This window comes from Lepus europaeus, chromosome 18 (genome assembly GCF_033115175.1).
Source record: "Lepus europaeus isolate LE1 chromosome 18, mLepTim1.pri, whole genome shotgun sequence".
In the NCBI taxonomy this organism is placed as follows: domain Eukaryota; kingdom Metazoa; phylum Chordata; class Mammalia; order Lagomorpha; family Leporidae; genus Lepus; species Lepus europaeus.
In genome coordinates, this window is record NC_084844.1 from 21,550,198 (window position 1) to 21,563,473 (window position 13,276).

The following is a 13,276-nucleotide window of genomic DNA, read 5'->3' on the forward strand; positions in this document are numbered from 1 at the left end:
GTAATAATTAACACCCCAAATGTCAGGTTCCTATGTGGGGAGTGCAGGTTTAACTTGTACTTTACAAGATCTCTGGAGATGTGGTTACAGGTCAAAACTCTTAAGTAAAAACCCTCTTGCCTGTACGTCTGCAAAACCTCACGTAGAGTGTTGCTTCTTTCAAATCATGGGTCTCGGCCCATACACTGAGAAATTCAAGCAGAGAAGTTTAGTTTCTAAGGGAAAGGCCAAAGCTGGGTGATGTGCACGGCAGAAGTCCATTCTCACATGAAGGGGCCAGAGCCACCCTGTGCCAGTTTTCACAGTAGCAAGGTTGTGTGGTCTGTAGAGGGCTCTTGGGGATGCAAGTCCCAGCCCTGCCACCTCCAGGGTGTGGAGTACTAGACAGGCCACCAAACACCCTAAGCCCCAGATGCACATCTGTAAAGTGAGAGAGACAGGAGGACTACCTTTAAAGGTTGCCACAAGGTTAAAGAATGTCTAGGGGGCCAGTGCTGTGGCATAGCAGGTTACAGCTCCAGCCTGCAGCGCTGGCATTCCATACAGGCGCTGGTTCCTGAGACCTGCTGCTCCACTTCCGATCCAGCTCTCTGCTATGGCCTGGGAAAGCAGTAAAAGATGTCCCAACTCCGTGGGCCCCTGTACCCATGTGAGAGACCCGGAAGAAGCTCCTGGCTCCTGGCTTCAGATCAGCTCAGCTCTGGCAGTTGCAGTCATTTGGGGAGGGAACCAGCGGAATAGAAGGCTTCTCTCTCTCTCTCTCTCTCTCTCTCTCTCTCTCTCTCTCTCTCTCCCTCTCTCTCTCTCTCCCTCTCTCTGTAACTCTTTCAAATAAATAAAATAAATCTTAAAAAAAAAAAAAAAGAATGTCTGTAACTCACCTGGCCCACAGTCTAAGAAGCAGTAGGTACACAATAACTGACAGCAATTCAAGCAATTTACATGAGCCAAAATGCTTGGGATACAGAGTGAAGGAATCCTTGATAAAAACAAACCAAACCCCACATGTGGCTGAAGTCATTGGATTCCCACTTAATTTCCATTCTGTCAAGAAATAAAACAGGGGCCAGTGCTGTGGCGCAGTGGGTTAACGCCCTGGCCTGAGGCGCTGGCATCCCGTATGGACGACGGTTCTAGTCCCAGCTGCTCCACTTCCGATCCAGCTCTCTGCTATGGCCTGGGAAAACAGTAGAGGATGGCCCAGGTCCTTGGGCCCCTGCTCCCACATGGGAGACCCAGAAGAAGTTCCTGGATCCTGGCTTCAGATCGGCACAGTTCTGGCTATTGCAGCCAATTGGGGAGTGAACCATCGGATGGAAGACCTTTCTCTCTCTCTGCCTCTCCTCTCTCTGTGTAACTCTGACTTTCAAATAAAAATAAATAAATCTTAAGGAAAAAAAAAATGGATTGCAGCGTCTCTCACCAAGCAGAATCTGCCTTAGGTTGCAACATCCATAGCACGTGTGGGTGAAAATGAAATTCCTGCAATTCCTGCGGCCTCTTGCCTCAAATCCCCTCCCTGTGAAATCTTGCTTGCTTGCTCTTTGAGGCATGTACAGGTTGTGAGAAAACACGCACCTCCACATGTGTTCCCTTATGTAACATGGTAAAAGGAAGATGCCACTGGATTTCACCATGGGTTCATCACTCTGTACCTGGGAAACTGATTTTTTTAAATAGGTCAAAACATTCTTTCGTTTGCCAGAACTAATCACGGGAGTTCCTTGGAAGACGGACAAGGGCATCGAGTGTCACCACACCACCACGTCTGCCCCCAAATCCCCAGTGGGCACTGGCAGCTCTGTCTCAGGATATTCACAACTGAAGGACTCACTTTTCAAGAGGCTGGAATTTGGGGCAGGTGACATCTGGATGTCTGTGTGGGCAGCAGGAGACACTGAATTCGGGGGAACCCAGGCCAGGAGTCTGGGCTTCTTCATCAATCAGTCCACACTCGGCAAAACATGAGCTGACCCGTGTGAGACTGAGCCCAGTGAAAGGAAGTCCAGAGAAGAGGTATTCTTTCTTTTACTCTTTCTTACCCAGCTGAAATGCCCACATTTTGAATTCATAAGGAAATTCCACTACCCTGGAGTTTCACTAACAGGCTTCCTGGTTTCTACAGCTGTCTCTGAAAGCAGGCTTCTTTCAGGCTAATGCATTTTCCCTCAGAATGTCACTGTCATCACACCCCTACACAAGTATAGCCACAGCAATTTCAAAGGCAAATAATATATCCAAGAAGGAAGTATAATAAGAAATGTATTCTTAAAAGAAATAAAGGCCCTGGATACAATTCCCTGAAGCATGCTTTGCAATGCTTTACAAAATTCTTAAAGGTATATTCTTTGTTCTAGATGACAAAATTTATTTCTCTTCATCATAACAGTCAACTGAAATGGTTCACTAGCTTCTGAAACTTGGGGCTTTAATCATTTCTTAAGTTTGAACAGTGCTTCCCTTCTCTCCATATTGATAGTGGTGACAGGACCTGAAGTTCTTTTTGAATATTTATTAATTTAGTTGAGAGGCAGACAGGGTCAGGAGACACACACACACACAGAGAGAGAGAGAGAGAGAGAGAGAGAGAGAGGGAGAGAGGGGTGAGAGAGAGAGAGAGAGAGAGAGCTTGCTGATTCACTCATCAAATGCCTTCAATTGCCAGGCCTGGGACCAGCTGACGCCAGGAATGCAACCCAGGTCTCCCAGGTGGGTGGTAGGAACCCAGTTGCCTGAGTCATCACAGCTGCTTCCCAAGGGCTGCGTTAGCAGAAAGAGCCAGGAATACACCCCTCATGCCCTGATACAGGGAATGGGTATCTTCACCACTCGCCTAAACATCCACTCCAAGAACCAAACTTTTCACACAATCCATCAACCAACCAACTCGCTTATGGAGCAACCATTGCAGGCACCATTGGTTAAAGGAATAAACTTCAAAAGTACTCGGTACAAAGCACTGAACAGTCAGACAAGGCCCCTGGTTTCACAGAGTTTACAAAGAAGGTTAGTTCTAATGCAAAGGTAAAATTGCTGAGACGACTATAATATTCTCCTCAAAAACAGCACCTGTCAGTGTCTAAGAGATGTTCTTTTCTGGATCAGGAAAAAGAAGCCACTCAACATCCTAATGACAAGGTCTTAAAATCCTGAAAACTCGTAGTCCAGTATCAACCTGGAACATGCCCCTTCTGTCTGTGCATTTCACAACCGCTTCTGAAACTATCTTCCACTGCAAACTGTATTTGATGGTTTGCCTTGGGGTTTCTAAAGGAAACGCACAGGAAAGATGCATGAAGAACTTTACAGAGCTTACAGTTTAGGGAGAAGCATTTGTGAACTTAGCCATTCAATAATCACCCATCGCTCTCTCCAGTACTGACAATACAGAGAACAATCTAGAAATGGAAGATTCCTTATGACAACCTCGCTCTACTCCGCCCAGCTTTCTTTTTTTGAATAACAAATATTTAATGGAAATGACTGCTCGATTATTTCTGTATCAATGAATTTTCATTATACATCAATCACTTACTTGCTGAGATGGCCAAAAAAAAAAAAAAAAGTGGGGGGGAGACACCTTAGTGTGAAAGGAGAGCATGAACTCTTCAAGGCAACACCCATCTCACAGCCTATAAAAAGCAAGCCTTCCTGGCTCACCCACACCGCCTCCCCCCAGGTGTCACCATGTCACTCTCAGTGCGCACCTCTGCACTGTCCCGGCGTCTGTCTACCCAGAGCGGGGTGGCAGGCAGACCAAGGGGCATGTCCGCTTCCAGTGTGGGAAGTGGCTTTGGCTTTGGCTTTGGGGCGAGCTGTGGGGGAGGTTTCTCCGCTGCTTCCATGTTTGGTCCTAGCGCTGGCTTTGGCGGTGGCTCTGGAAGCTCCTTCTTCACAGGAGGACTGGGCTCTGGCTACGGGGGGTGCCTGGGAGGTGGCTTTGCCGGGCTCGGGATGGGATTTGGGGGAAGCTCTGGGGGCGGCTCTCTGTATCTCCCCTCTGGCAATGATGGGGGCCTCCTTTCTGGATCTGAGAAAGAAACCATGCAAAATCTTAATGATAGATTAGCTTCCTACCTGGACAAGGTTCGAGCTCTAGAAGACGCTAATGCTGAGCTCGAAAACAAAATTCGGGAGTGGTATGAAGCACGTGGCCACGGGCATGGAGACTGCGGGCCGCAGCATGACTACAGCAAGTATCACCCACTGATCGAAGACCTCAGAAATAAGGTGAGAGTGTGCTTTGGGGTGGGGGATTCTTTCTCTCTTCTACTATTACAATTTTTTACAGTGATGATCACCTACAACTTAGTGGGGTTTTTTGGAGCATTCTTCTCATCTTAGGATGTTTAGTCCCTTTTTATCATCTACTATAAAGTGTATGTCTTTTGCCTTTTTGTAAGAAAAGAAAATTTTTTAATTTTCCAATATTGTTGTATATACATATTTTCTTAGAAAATGAAACTGTCTTAAATTCTTAACAGAGCATTTAACTTCACCATTCTGAGCTTCACGTTGAAAACCTAGCTGTATAATACTGGCAGCTGAGGGCTCAGTTTTGTGTGTCTCCACCTCTTTGACCAGATCATTTCTGCCAGCATTGGAAATGCCCAGCTCATCTTGCAGATCGACAACGCAAGACTGGCTGCCGACGACTTCAGAATGAAGTGAGTGGAACACATCAATGACAGTGAACATGTCCCCCAAACTTCTGCTTCTGTCCCATTTTCCTGCTTTCCCTGAGTGGATATTTTAAATTTTCTGAAGTTCACATGCTCCCTACATGCAGGGTTTATTTATACAAGACTTTCTAGAGAATCAAGCACAATTCCCATTACCTACAAGCTGCTTAGACCTGGGGTCACAGAGCCCCATGGTGGTCACGTGCTATCATCAGAAGATGCAATGGAATTCCCCCAGGGTCCTAAACCTATTGTCAATGAATCAAAATGAATGGATCAAAACATTCAGAGAGCTGTGTGGATTCCCTAAACCGTGTCGCACTTGTTCCTCAGGTTTGAGAATGAGGCTGCCCTGCGCCAGACGGTGGAGGCCGACATCAACGGGCTGCGCAGGGTGCTGGACGAGCTGACCCTGGCCAGAGCCGACCTGGAGGCGCAGATCGAGAGCCTGACTGAGGAGCTGGCCTACATGAAGAAGAACCACGAGGAGGTCAGAAGTTGTCTTCCTCTCCCACACTCAAAACCCTACAGTTTCAAATGTCCAAGTCTAGAGTTAGATACAGAGGATACATTATCTCCCTGGTTAAAATGGTCATTTGTTTTGGATTTCTGTGTGTGTGTGTGTGTGTGTGTGGTTTGCTCTCTCTCTCTCTCTCTCTCTCTCTCTCTCTCTCTCTGTGTTTTTCTGTGTGCAGTTTTCTCTCTGTGTGTGTGCTAGATTTTCTTCTGTGTGTATGGGGGGTGGTTTCTGTGTGTGTGTGTATAACAAATTAAGAGCCCTGTGTGATTTTGTCATTTTCATCATGTGGTTACAACAATGAGAATATTCATTGTCCTGATTTAGGATTTTTTTTTTTAATATAATGCTTTTAAAGTTAAAAACAGACGTGTGGCAGTGACATAGGAAGTTGAACGTGTGTGAGACGCCACTTCTACCCAGTGTTCCCCACACACAGAACTCTGATGTGCCACCGTGTACATCCCAGGCGGGTAGGATGCACACTGCAATCAGCTTCCACGGTTTTCGGTGACAGTGCGCATGCCCAGGTGCTGTGTGCAGCCCTGCGTTTGGCAGCGGTAGCTGAATTCTCCCAGTAACTACACCAGGCCTCCCCTCCCTGCAAAGGCCACAGACCCCAGCAGCAGAACCAATGCATCTGTCAGACATGCAGGCACAGCACCTAGGGCCTGTGGCAACTGTAAAGGCCAAGAAAAATGCCCTAAGCCCTTTTGAAATCAGAAGAAAAAAACGTGCAATTTTAGGTTTAAATATTTTACTATGTTGTATTCATATAGTTGTGTCCATACCAAAGCAGTCAAAAACATATTTTTTTTATTTGAAAGTCAAGGTTACAGAGAGAAGAAAGACACAGAAAGAAAGAGAAATCTTCTATCCACTGGCGTACTCCCCAAATGGCCACAGCAGGCCAAGGATGGACCAGGCCAAAGCCAGGAGCCTGGAACTTCTTCCAGGTCTCCCACATGGGTACAGAGGTCCAAGTATTTGGGCCATCATCCGCTGCTTTCCTAGGCACATTAGCAGGGAGCTGGATTAGAAGTGGAGCAGCTGGGACTCAAACCAGCCCCATATGGGATGCTGGGGGGCGCCACAGGCAGCCTAATCCGCTATGCCACAAGGCAGGCATGCAAAACTATTTTTAGTGTTTATTTGTGGAGGAGGAGGCCCACCAAGGCAAAAGCTACCAGGATCACAAAAGTCATCGTGGGCTCTCTCCCTTACCTGCTATCCCCAGGAGCTACAAAGCTGTCGGGCAGGTGGCCCAGGTGAGGTCAGCGTGGAAATGGATGCCGCACCGGGCGTGGACCTCACCAGGCTCCTCAACGACATGAGGGCACAGTACGAAGCCATCGCCGAGCAGAACCGGAAGGACGCGGAAGCCTGGTTCATTGAAAAGGTAACACAAACTAAAGCAAGAGGTTGCCAAACACTCACAGAATGACTTGACCTGCTAGCTAGCGGCCTCACTCGCATCCCCTTGGCCCTCTGTGCCTCTGCAGAGCGGGGAGCTCAGGAAGGAGATCAGCACCAACACGGAGCAGCTTCAGTCCAGCAAGAGCGAGGTCACCGACCTGCGGCGCGCACTTCAGAACCTGGAGATCGAGCTCCAGTCCCAGCTTGCTATGGTATGCTCACACCACTGAGCACACATCATTCCAACCTCCGAAGGAAACTCTGTATCCAAACCGTGCCCTCCTCTTTCCAGTCCCTCTCCCCCCGTGCCATCCTTACCACTGTATGGTTTCCTTCCTATGTGCAGAAGAAATCCCTGGAGGACTCCTTGGCCGAAACCGAAGGCGACTACTGTGGCCAGCTGTCCCAGGTGCAGCAGCTCGTTGGTGACCTGGAGGCGCAGCTGCAACAGGTGCGCTCCGACACCGAGCGCCAGAACATGGACTACCAGCGGCTGCTGAACGTCAAGGCCCGCCTGGAGCTGGAGATAGAGACCTACCGCCGCCTGCTGGATGGGGAGGCCCAAGGGTGAATAACGGGTGATATTGGACAGGGGGACACAAGATGCCAATTTTGGGGGGCAATAAAGAAAGGGTCCTTTAATGAGCAGAAAACAACAAATCTAGTAAAGATGCACCTGGCATTTATCAAATACTCATGCAATGCGCTCTCACTAATCATCTTACTTAATAATAATGCTGCCATGAACAAAGGCCCTGGAGACAGAGGCATATGGTAAACATGCAATTCCATGTATTAGAAAAATCACCCATCCAATTTCTGATATCGATGACCAGTGCTAAGAACGCCACCTCAAATAGTAGCCATCCAAATCACCTCAGACCCATTGCAGCAAATTTTCCTAAAGTAACAGTATTCTGCCCTGGGCGAAGAACTCACGATCGTAAACGGGGAAATTTCGTGCCTGAGAGCAGATCTCCCATCAGTGGCCAGGTAGCTTTACTCTGAGAGCCTGCATTACACAGGATCTGAAAGCTAAGGAGCATTGCACCCACTGACATTTCCCAGGGCACAGCATCCAAGCCTCTGAAACAGGACATCTGGAATGCTTTACTTGGTCATAGTTCTGTGTATCTCTCTAATCCAGGGCTCACCTGGCGAATTTTCCCAATTTCTTCTTATTCTAGCATGCACTACTGGACCTCACCTGTCCTGTTTTCTTTACAGTGATGGCTTGGATGAGAGTTCAGCTATGACAGGCTCCAGATCTCAAGCACAGTCAATTGATTCCTCTAAAGGTATGAAGTTAAGAATCGCTCAAGTGAGACTCACATGCAGCAGTGATTAACACTGTAAGATATCGCTAAACATCACAGTATAATTTAAATTCAAAGTAAATTTATATTTTGAGTCAAGGTAAAAACATTCATGTTTATCTGCAGCCAAATGGGCAGTCTGTTCTGTAGTGAAACTTTTGGCAAGCCCAGGAGAGGTGGAAACCTACTCTACAAGCAGGAATCATGAGCTACATAGCCACTTTAAATGCATAAAAAGAAAAATGTTTTCATTATGCACAAGAAAGACAACAGTGAATGCATCATTGTCACTGGATAAAACCTTTTTTGTTTATAATGTAAAAGTCACTTTTGAAAGTTTAAAAGTGATGGATTGTGTCAGCCAATCTGTTACTTAGAAGCTTACTTTAAAGAAGAACTAATTTTGGATAGATACTTGAAACACTAATTTTTGCCCTCTTTAATCCATTTTTATCTTTAGACCCATCCAAAACCCGAAAAATCAAGACAATCGTGCAGGAGGTGGTGAATGGTGAGGTGGTGTCATCCCAAGTTCAGGAAATCCAAGAACTAATGTAAAACTTCACAAGATCTGCTGATGGTCATTTTCTTAGAAATGAGAAATTTAGAAAGAGAAATTGTTCTTTTAAGACAGTATTTTAGTTCAGTCACTATTTTTATCTGTTTTATTTCCTTTTGATTCCCTATTCACAATGAGTCCTTTTTGCTCCTGGGAAACAACATCCAATTCTAAGTCATCGTGGTCATCTTGGTCTTTATAACAAACCAAAATTACTTCTTTCTGAACTTGGTGTAGTCTTCAAGGGACTTTCTTCTGGTGGCCTGGAAATAGATTTTTAATCACAGAGCTTTGATCAAGTAGTACTGTTTTAAAATCACCAATTTTAATAAAAGAGGAACGGTAATAATATGAAATGTTTGCCTTCTTGATTCTAACAACAAAGCCAAGGGCATAGAGACCTCAAAGTCATGTCCACAAACACTGGGACAAAGATGTCAGGCCTTGGGGTTGGGTAAGTTTTCTCCGAGGTCTCCTGTCCTTTCTATGTCAGCCCATCAAGGTTGCAGCAAAATTACATTGTCCCCAACAGGGGCCAACAGCTGTCCCATTCAATGTTCTAGCTTCTTTGACACAGTCAGGAGACTCACTGGGCCCCTACAGTGTACAATGTTGGAGATAACTCAGTGATACATAAGATGTGGTCCTGGCTCTGAGGAGCTCCCAGGAAGGGCAATGCAAGGAGACAGGTCAAACAGAGGTTTCAAGGACAGCTGGAGGAAGAAGTGAATGTTAACAGGAGCAAGTGAATGTCCACACAGAAAACAACCAGGCAGATGAGGGAGAACAGGGACAGGGCAAGTTCACGTAAAGACAGGGGTGTGAACCAACAGTGCCTGTCCTCCTTTCTCCCTCTGGTAGCAGGGAGACCCAGGGTCAGGTTTCCATGAGGATGTGCCAGATCCAGAAATCAATTCTGGGGTGAGGCAGAAGGCAGACAGTGTTTCAATCCAAGCTGACATATTCAGAACCCCAAAAGGAAAACAAGAGCAGGATTTAACCATTAAGAGCTTGGGCTCTGAAGCCAGACTGGCCTCAGATCCTGGCTTTATTACTTTTTTTTTTTTTTTTTTTTGACAGGCAGAGTGGACAGTGAGAGAGAGAGAGAGACAGAGAGAAAGGTCTTCCTTTTCCATTGGTTCACCCTCCAATGGCCGCTGCGGCTGGCACACTGCAGCCAGCGCACTGCAGCCGGCACACCGTGCTGATCCAAAGCCAGGATCCAGGTGCTTCTCCTGGTCTCCCATGTAGGTGCAGGGCCCAAGCACTTGGGCCATCCTCCACTGCACTTCCGGGCCACAGCAGAGAGCTGGCCTGGAAGAGGGGCAACCGGGACAGAATCTGGCGCCCCGACCGGGACTAGAACCCGCTGTGCCAGTGCCGCAGGCGGAGGATTAGCCTATTGAGCCACAGCACCGGCCAGCTTTACTACTTAATAGCAAGTAAAATAACTTCTATGTGCCTCAGTTTCCTGATCTTTAAAGTGGACATGATAGTGGTAATAGTACATGCTTCATGGGGTGGGTTTTGTGAAAAATAAGTCAGGCAAAAGGGGCAGGCATTTGGCCTAGAGGTTAAGATGCTGCTTGGGATAACCATCTCACACATGGGAGGCCTGGGTTTGAGTCCTGATTCTGTATCCTGATTCCATTTTCCTGCTAACATACACCCTGGGAGGCAACAGGTGATGACCTAAGTACTTGGTTCCCTGTCACCCATGTGACAGATTGAGTTTCTGGCTCCCAGTTTTGATTTGACCAAGCCCTAGCTACACAAGCATTTGGGAGTGAATCAGTGGACAGGAACTTTCTGTCTGTCTGTCTCCCTCTCTCTTCCTTTCAAACAAAATTTTAAAATAATAATAAACAAACAAGGTAATATACATAAAGTATTAAGACCCTGAAAAGAACTGGCACCTAGAAAGTAGTCAAGATTCATTATGAGGACCCACATTGTGGCATAGCTGATAAAGCTACTACATGTAACGCCAGCATCCCACGTGGGTACCATTTTGAGACCCAGCTGCCCCACTTCTGATCCAGCTCCCTGCTAATGTGCCTGGGAAAGCAGCAAAAGATGACCCAAGTGCTTGGGCCCCTGCACCCATGTGGGAGACCTGGAAGAAGATCCTGGTTCCTGATTTAAGCCTGACCCAGCCCAGCCATTGTGGCCATCTGGGAGTGTAGATGGGAGATTCTCTCTCTCTCTCTCTAGCTCTTTCTAATAATAATAATAATTAATTAATTTTTTACTGGGCTGATGCTGTGGCACAGCAGGTTAACGCCCTGGCCTGAAGCGCCAGCATTCCATATGGGCGCCAGTTCTAGTCCCAGCTGCTCCACTTCCGATCCAGCTCTCTGATAAGGCCTGGGAAAGCAGTAAAAGATGGCCCAAGTCCTTGGGCCCCTGCACCCGCATGGGAGACCCGGAAGAAGCTCCTGGCTTCGGATCAGCTGAGCTCCGGTCATTGTGGCCAACTGGGGAGTGAACCATCGGATGGAAGACCTCTCTCTCTCTCTCTCTCTCTCTCTCTGCCTCTCCTCTCTCTGTAACTCTGACTTTCAAATAAATAAATAAATCTTTAAAAAAAATTTTTTTACTATATGAAACCAAAATGGAATGATGAAGAAACCAGGGGAAGGAGCAAGGACCAGTTAAGAAGAGAGGCTGAGCAAGCCTGGAGGAATTCCAGATGTGAGCACAGAAGCCCTGGGCGGCTAGGATGCCATTTTCAGCAGCCTTGTTTCAGTCGCAGCTTTCGGAAGTCATCCTTCCTGTCAATTTCGGGGTGATTTCAGGTCCTCCTCACCTCACATAACTGCAAGTTCAGCTCTTCCTGTCTGGCTCTGGCCCTCCAGCACTCGTCCAAGGAGAACATTACCATTCAGGCCCGGAGAAGTGACCAAGGCCTCTTCCTGAACAAGGTCCATGGCCCTGAGTAATAAAAGATGCCACTTCCCTGGTGCTCAAAAGTGCCTACAAGCATCTGCTGCGTTCAGTCACACCTGCTTCCCCCACAGCTCCGTCTGAATGGCATGAGACCAAAGCAGGGAGGGGTTTTCCACCAGCGGCCCTCATGGGGCCCCGTCCCACAGCAGGTAGAGAGCCGACCTACAGAGGAAGGGGCAGGTGTGCCTTCCAAGGACAGGTCACAAAAGCATGACAGCTCTGCGGTTCAGGCGAAAGCAGCTGCCTGCAGGGTTACACCTTGGGGGGAAACTACCTGAAAAGAATCAGTGATTTCACAAAATTTCCCACGGAGGCTCCAATGGCTGAGATTTTATGGTACAGCCAGCAAATCCCAAATAACAGCTCCTTTCTGATAAAATCTCAGCCATCATTTTTTGTGTGTATAAATTAGAGAAAATTCTGGGAACTACAGGTTATACTGAACTGCTGTAGTAATCTCTTGGGGCTTAGCAAGGGGTTTGAAGAATATTTTTTAAAATCTTTAAAAACAACCTATATGATAATCAGGAAAAATAAATTTTAATTATCCAAGATCAATGGGCTTGCAAATAGATCACAGCAGGAAAGGAGCCACCTGGAAAAACCACCACAGAATATCAAAGCAGTACTTTTTTAGTCTTTGTAAGAACGCCACCTGCTGGAACTTTAAGACATGAAAGTTAAAAAACTAACGCAGCTTGTTCAAGCTACATGAGATATACTCAACACCAGCAAGTCTTTTTTTATAAAAGAAAATAAGAGGGGAAAGAAACATTTTTTAAAGTAGCAGTTTAATTACTTAAAACTGTATTATTTAATCATTTCTTTCCAGAAAGTTCTATAAGGTATAAAACAGTTATTTAGAGTTTTGAGTATCAGTAAATCTAAATTACAGTCTCTAAAAAACACAAATATCAAATAAAAAATTAAAAATCTATTAATATATATGAAAATGGCTTTCTATATGGTTGCATCTTAAATCTTGGAATTGAATCTAGGATTCGCATGTCATTGCTAAATATTAGTATCATAAGCTCAAAATCAAACTGAAAAATATACTAACTGAATGCATTCTCTTCACCACTACAGCTTTTTATAAAAGTTATAGCTACAATATTCAAAAACCTATTTATAAAAAAAATTAATTTTAGGGGCTGGCACTGTGGCATAGTAGGCTAAGTCTCTAAGTACACATATAGGTACCAGTTTGAGTCTCAGCTGCTTCTCTTCCAATCCAGCTCTCTGCTTATGGTCTGGGAAAGCAGCAGAATATGGCCCAAGTACTTAGGCCTCTACACCCACATGGGAGACCTGGAAGAAGCCCCCTGGCTCCTGGCTTCTGATCTGCCCAGCTCCAGCCATTGAGGCCATTTGAGGAATGAACCAGCAGATGGAAGACCTCTCTGTCTCCCTCTCTCTGTCTGTAACTCTACCTCTCAAATAAATAAATAAAAACATTTAAAAAATAATTTTATAACTGAATCACTGTTGAATCACTGGCGAACAAACTGTGCCAAATCCATGCTATAGAATACAACCTGCCAACAGTAAATACAGAATTAGTGACTGAGGCACTGTGGATAAATTTCAAAACCATTATGCTGAGCTAAAGAAACAAGCCACCAAAAAAACACTGTATGACTCCATTCACATGAAATTGTAAACAAATCTCATGTAAACATAGTGACAGAAAACAGATAAGCGGTCGCCTAGGATGAAAGAGGTGGAGAAATAGGGATTAACTAGTCAACTGGGAAGAGGCATAACAGAGCCTTGACCCAGCCTACTGCAGGCATTTGAAGAGTGAACGCAGGGATGGAAGATCTCTCCTCTTTCA

The 13,276-nt window shown here is 46.0% G+C and overlaps 1 protein-coding gene across 1 annotated transcript; it reads left to right on the forward strand.

Moving 5' to 3' along the window:
- The first annotated feature begins 3,687 nt into the window (after positions 1–3,687).
- KRT12 (keratin 12) lies at positions 3,688–8,489 on the forward strand. The gene is made up of 8 exons (XM_062215972.1): positions 3,688–4,230; positions 4,585–4,667; positions 5,016–5,172; positions 6,437–6,598; positions 6,702–6,827; positions 6,962–7,182; positions 7,843–7,913; positions 8,392–8,489. The coding sequence occupies exons 1-8, from the start codon at positions 3,688–3,690 to the stop codon at positions 8,487–8,489; spliced, it is 1,461 nt and encodes a 486-aa protein (XP_062071956.1).
- Positions 8,490–13,276: the final 4,787 nt, after the last annotated feature.

Excerpts from the sequence above, each read along its gene's own strand:
- KRT12 (XM_062215972.1), top strand. The coding sequence starts at position 3,688 with ATGTCACTCTCAGTGCGCACCTCTGCACTGTCCCGGCGTCTGTCTACC. Across the intron at positions 4,668-5,015 it reads GCCGACGACTTCAGAATGAA|GTTTGAGAATGAGGCTGCCC; the intron begins GTGAGTGGAACA and ends CTTGTTCCTCAG. Across the intron at positions 6,828-6,961 it reads TCCAGTCCCAGCTTGCTATG|AAGAAATCCCTGGAGGACTC; the intron begins GTATGCTCACAC and ends TCCTATGTGCAG.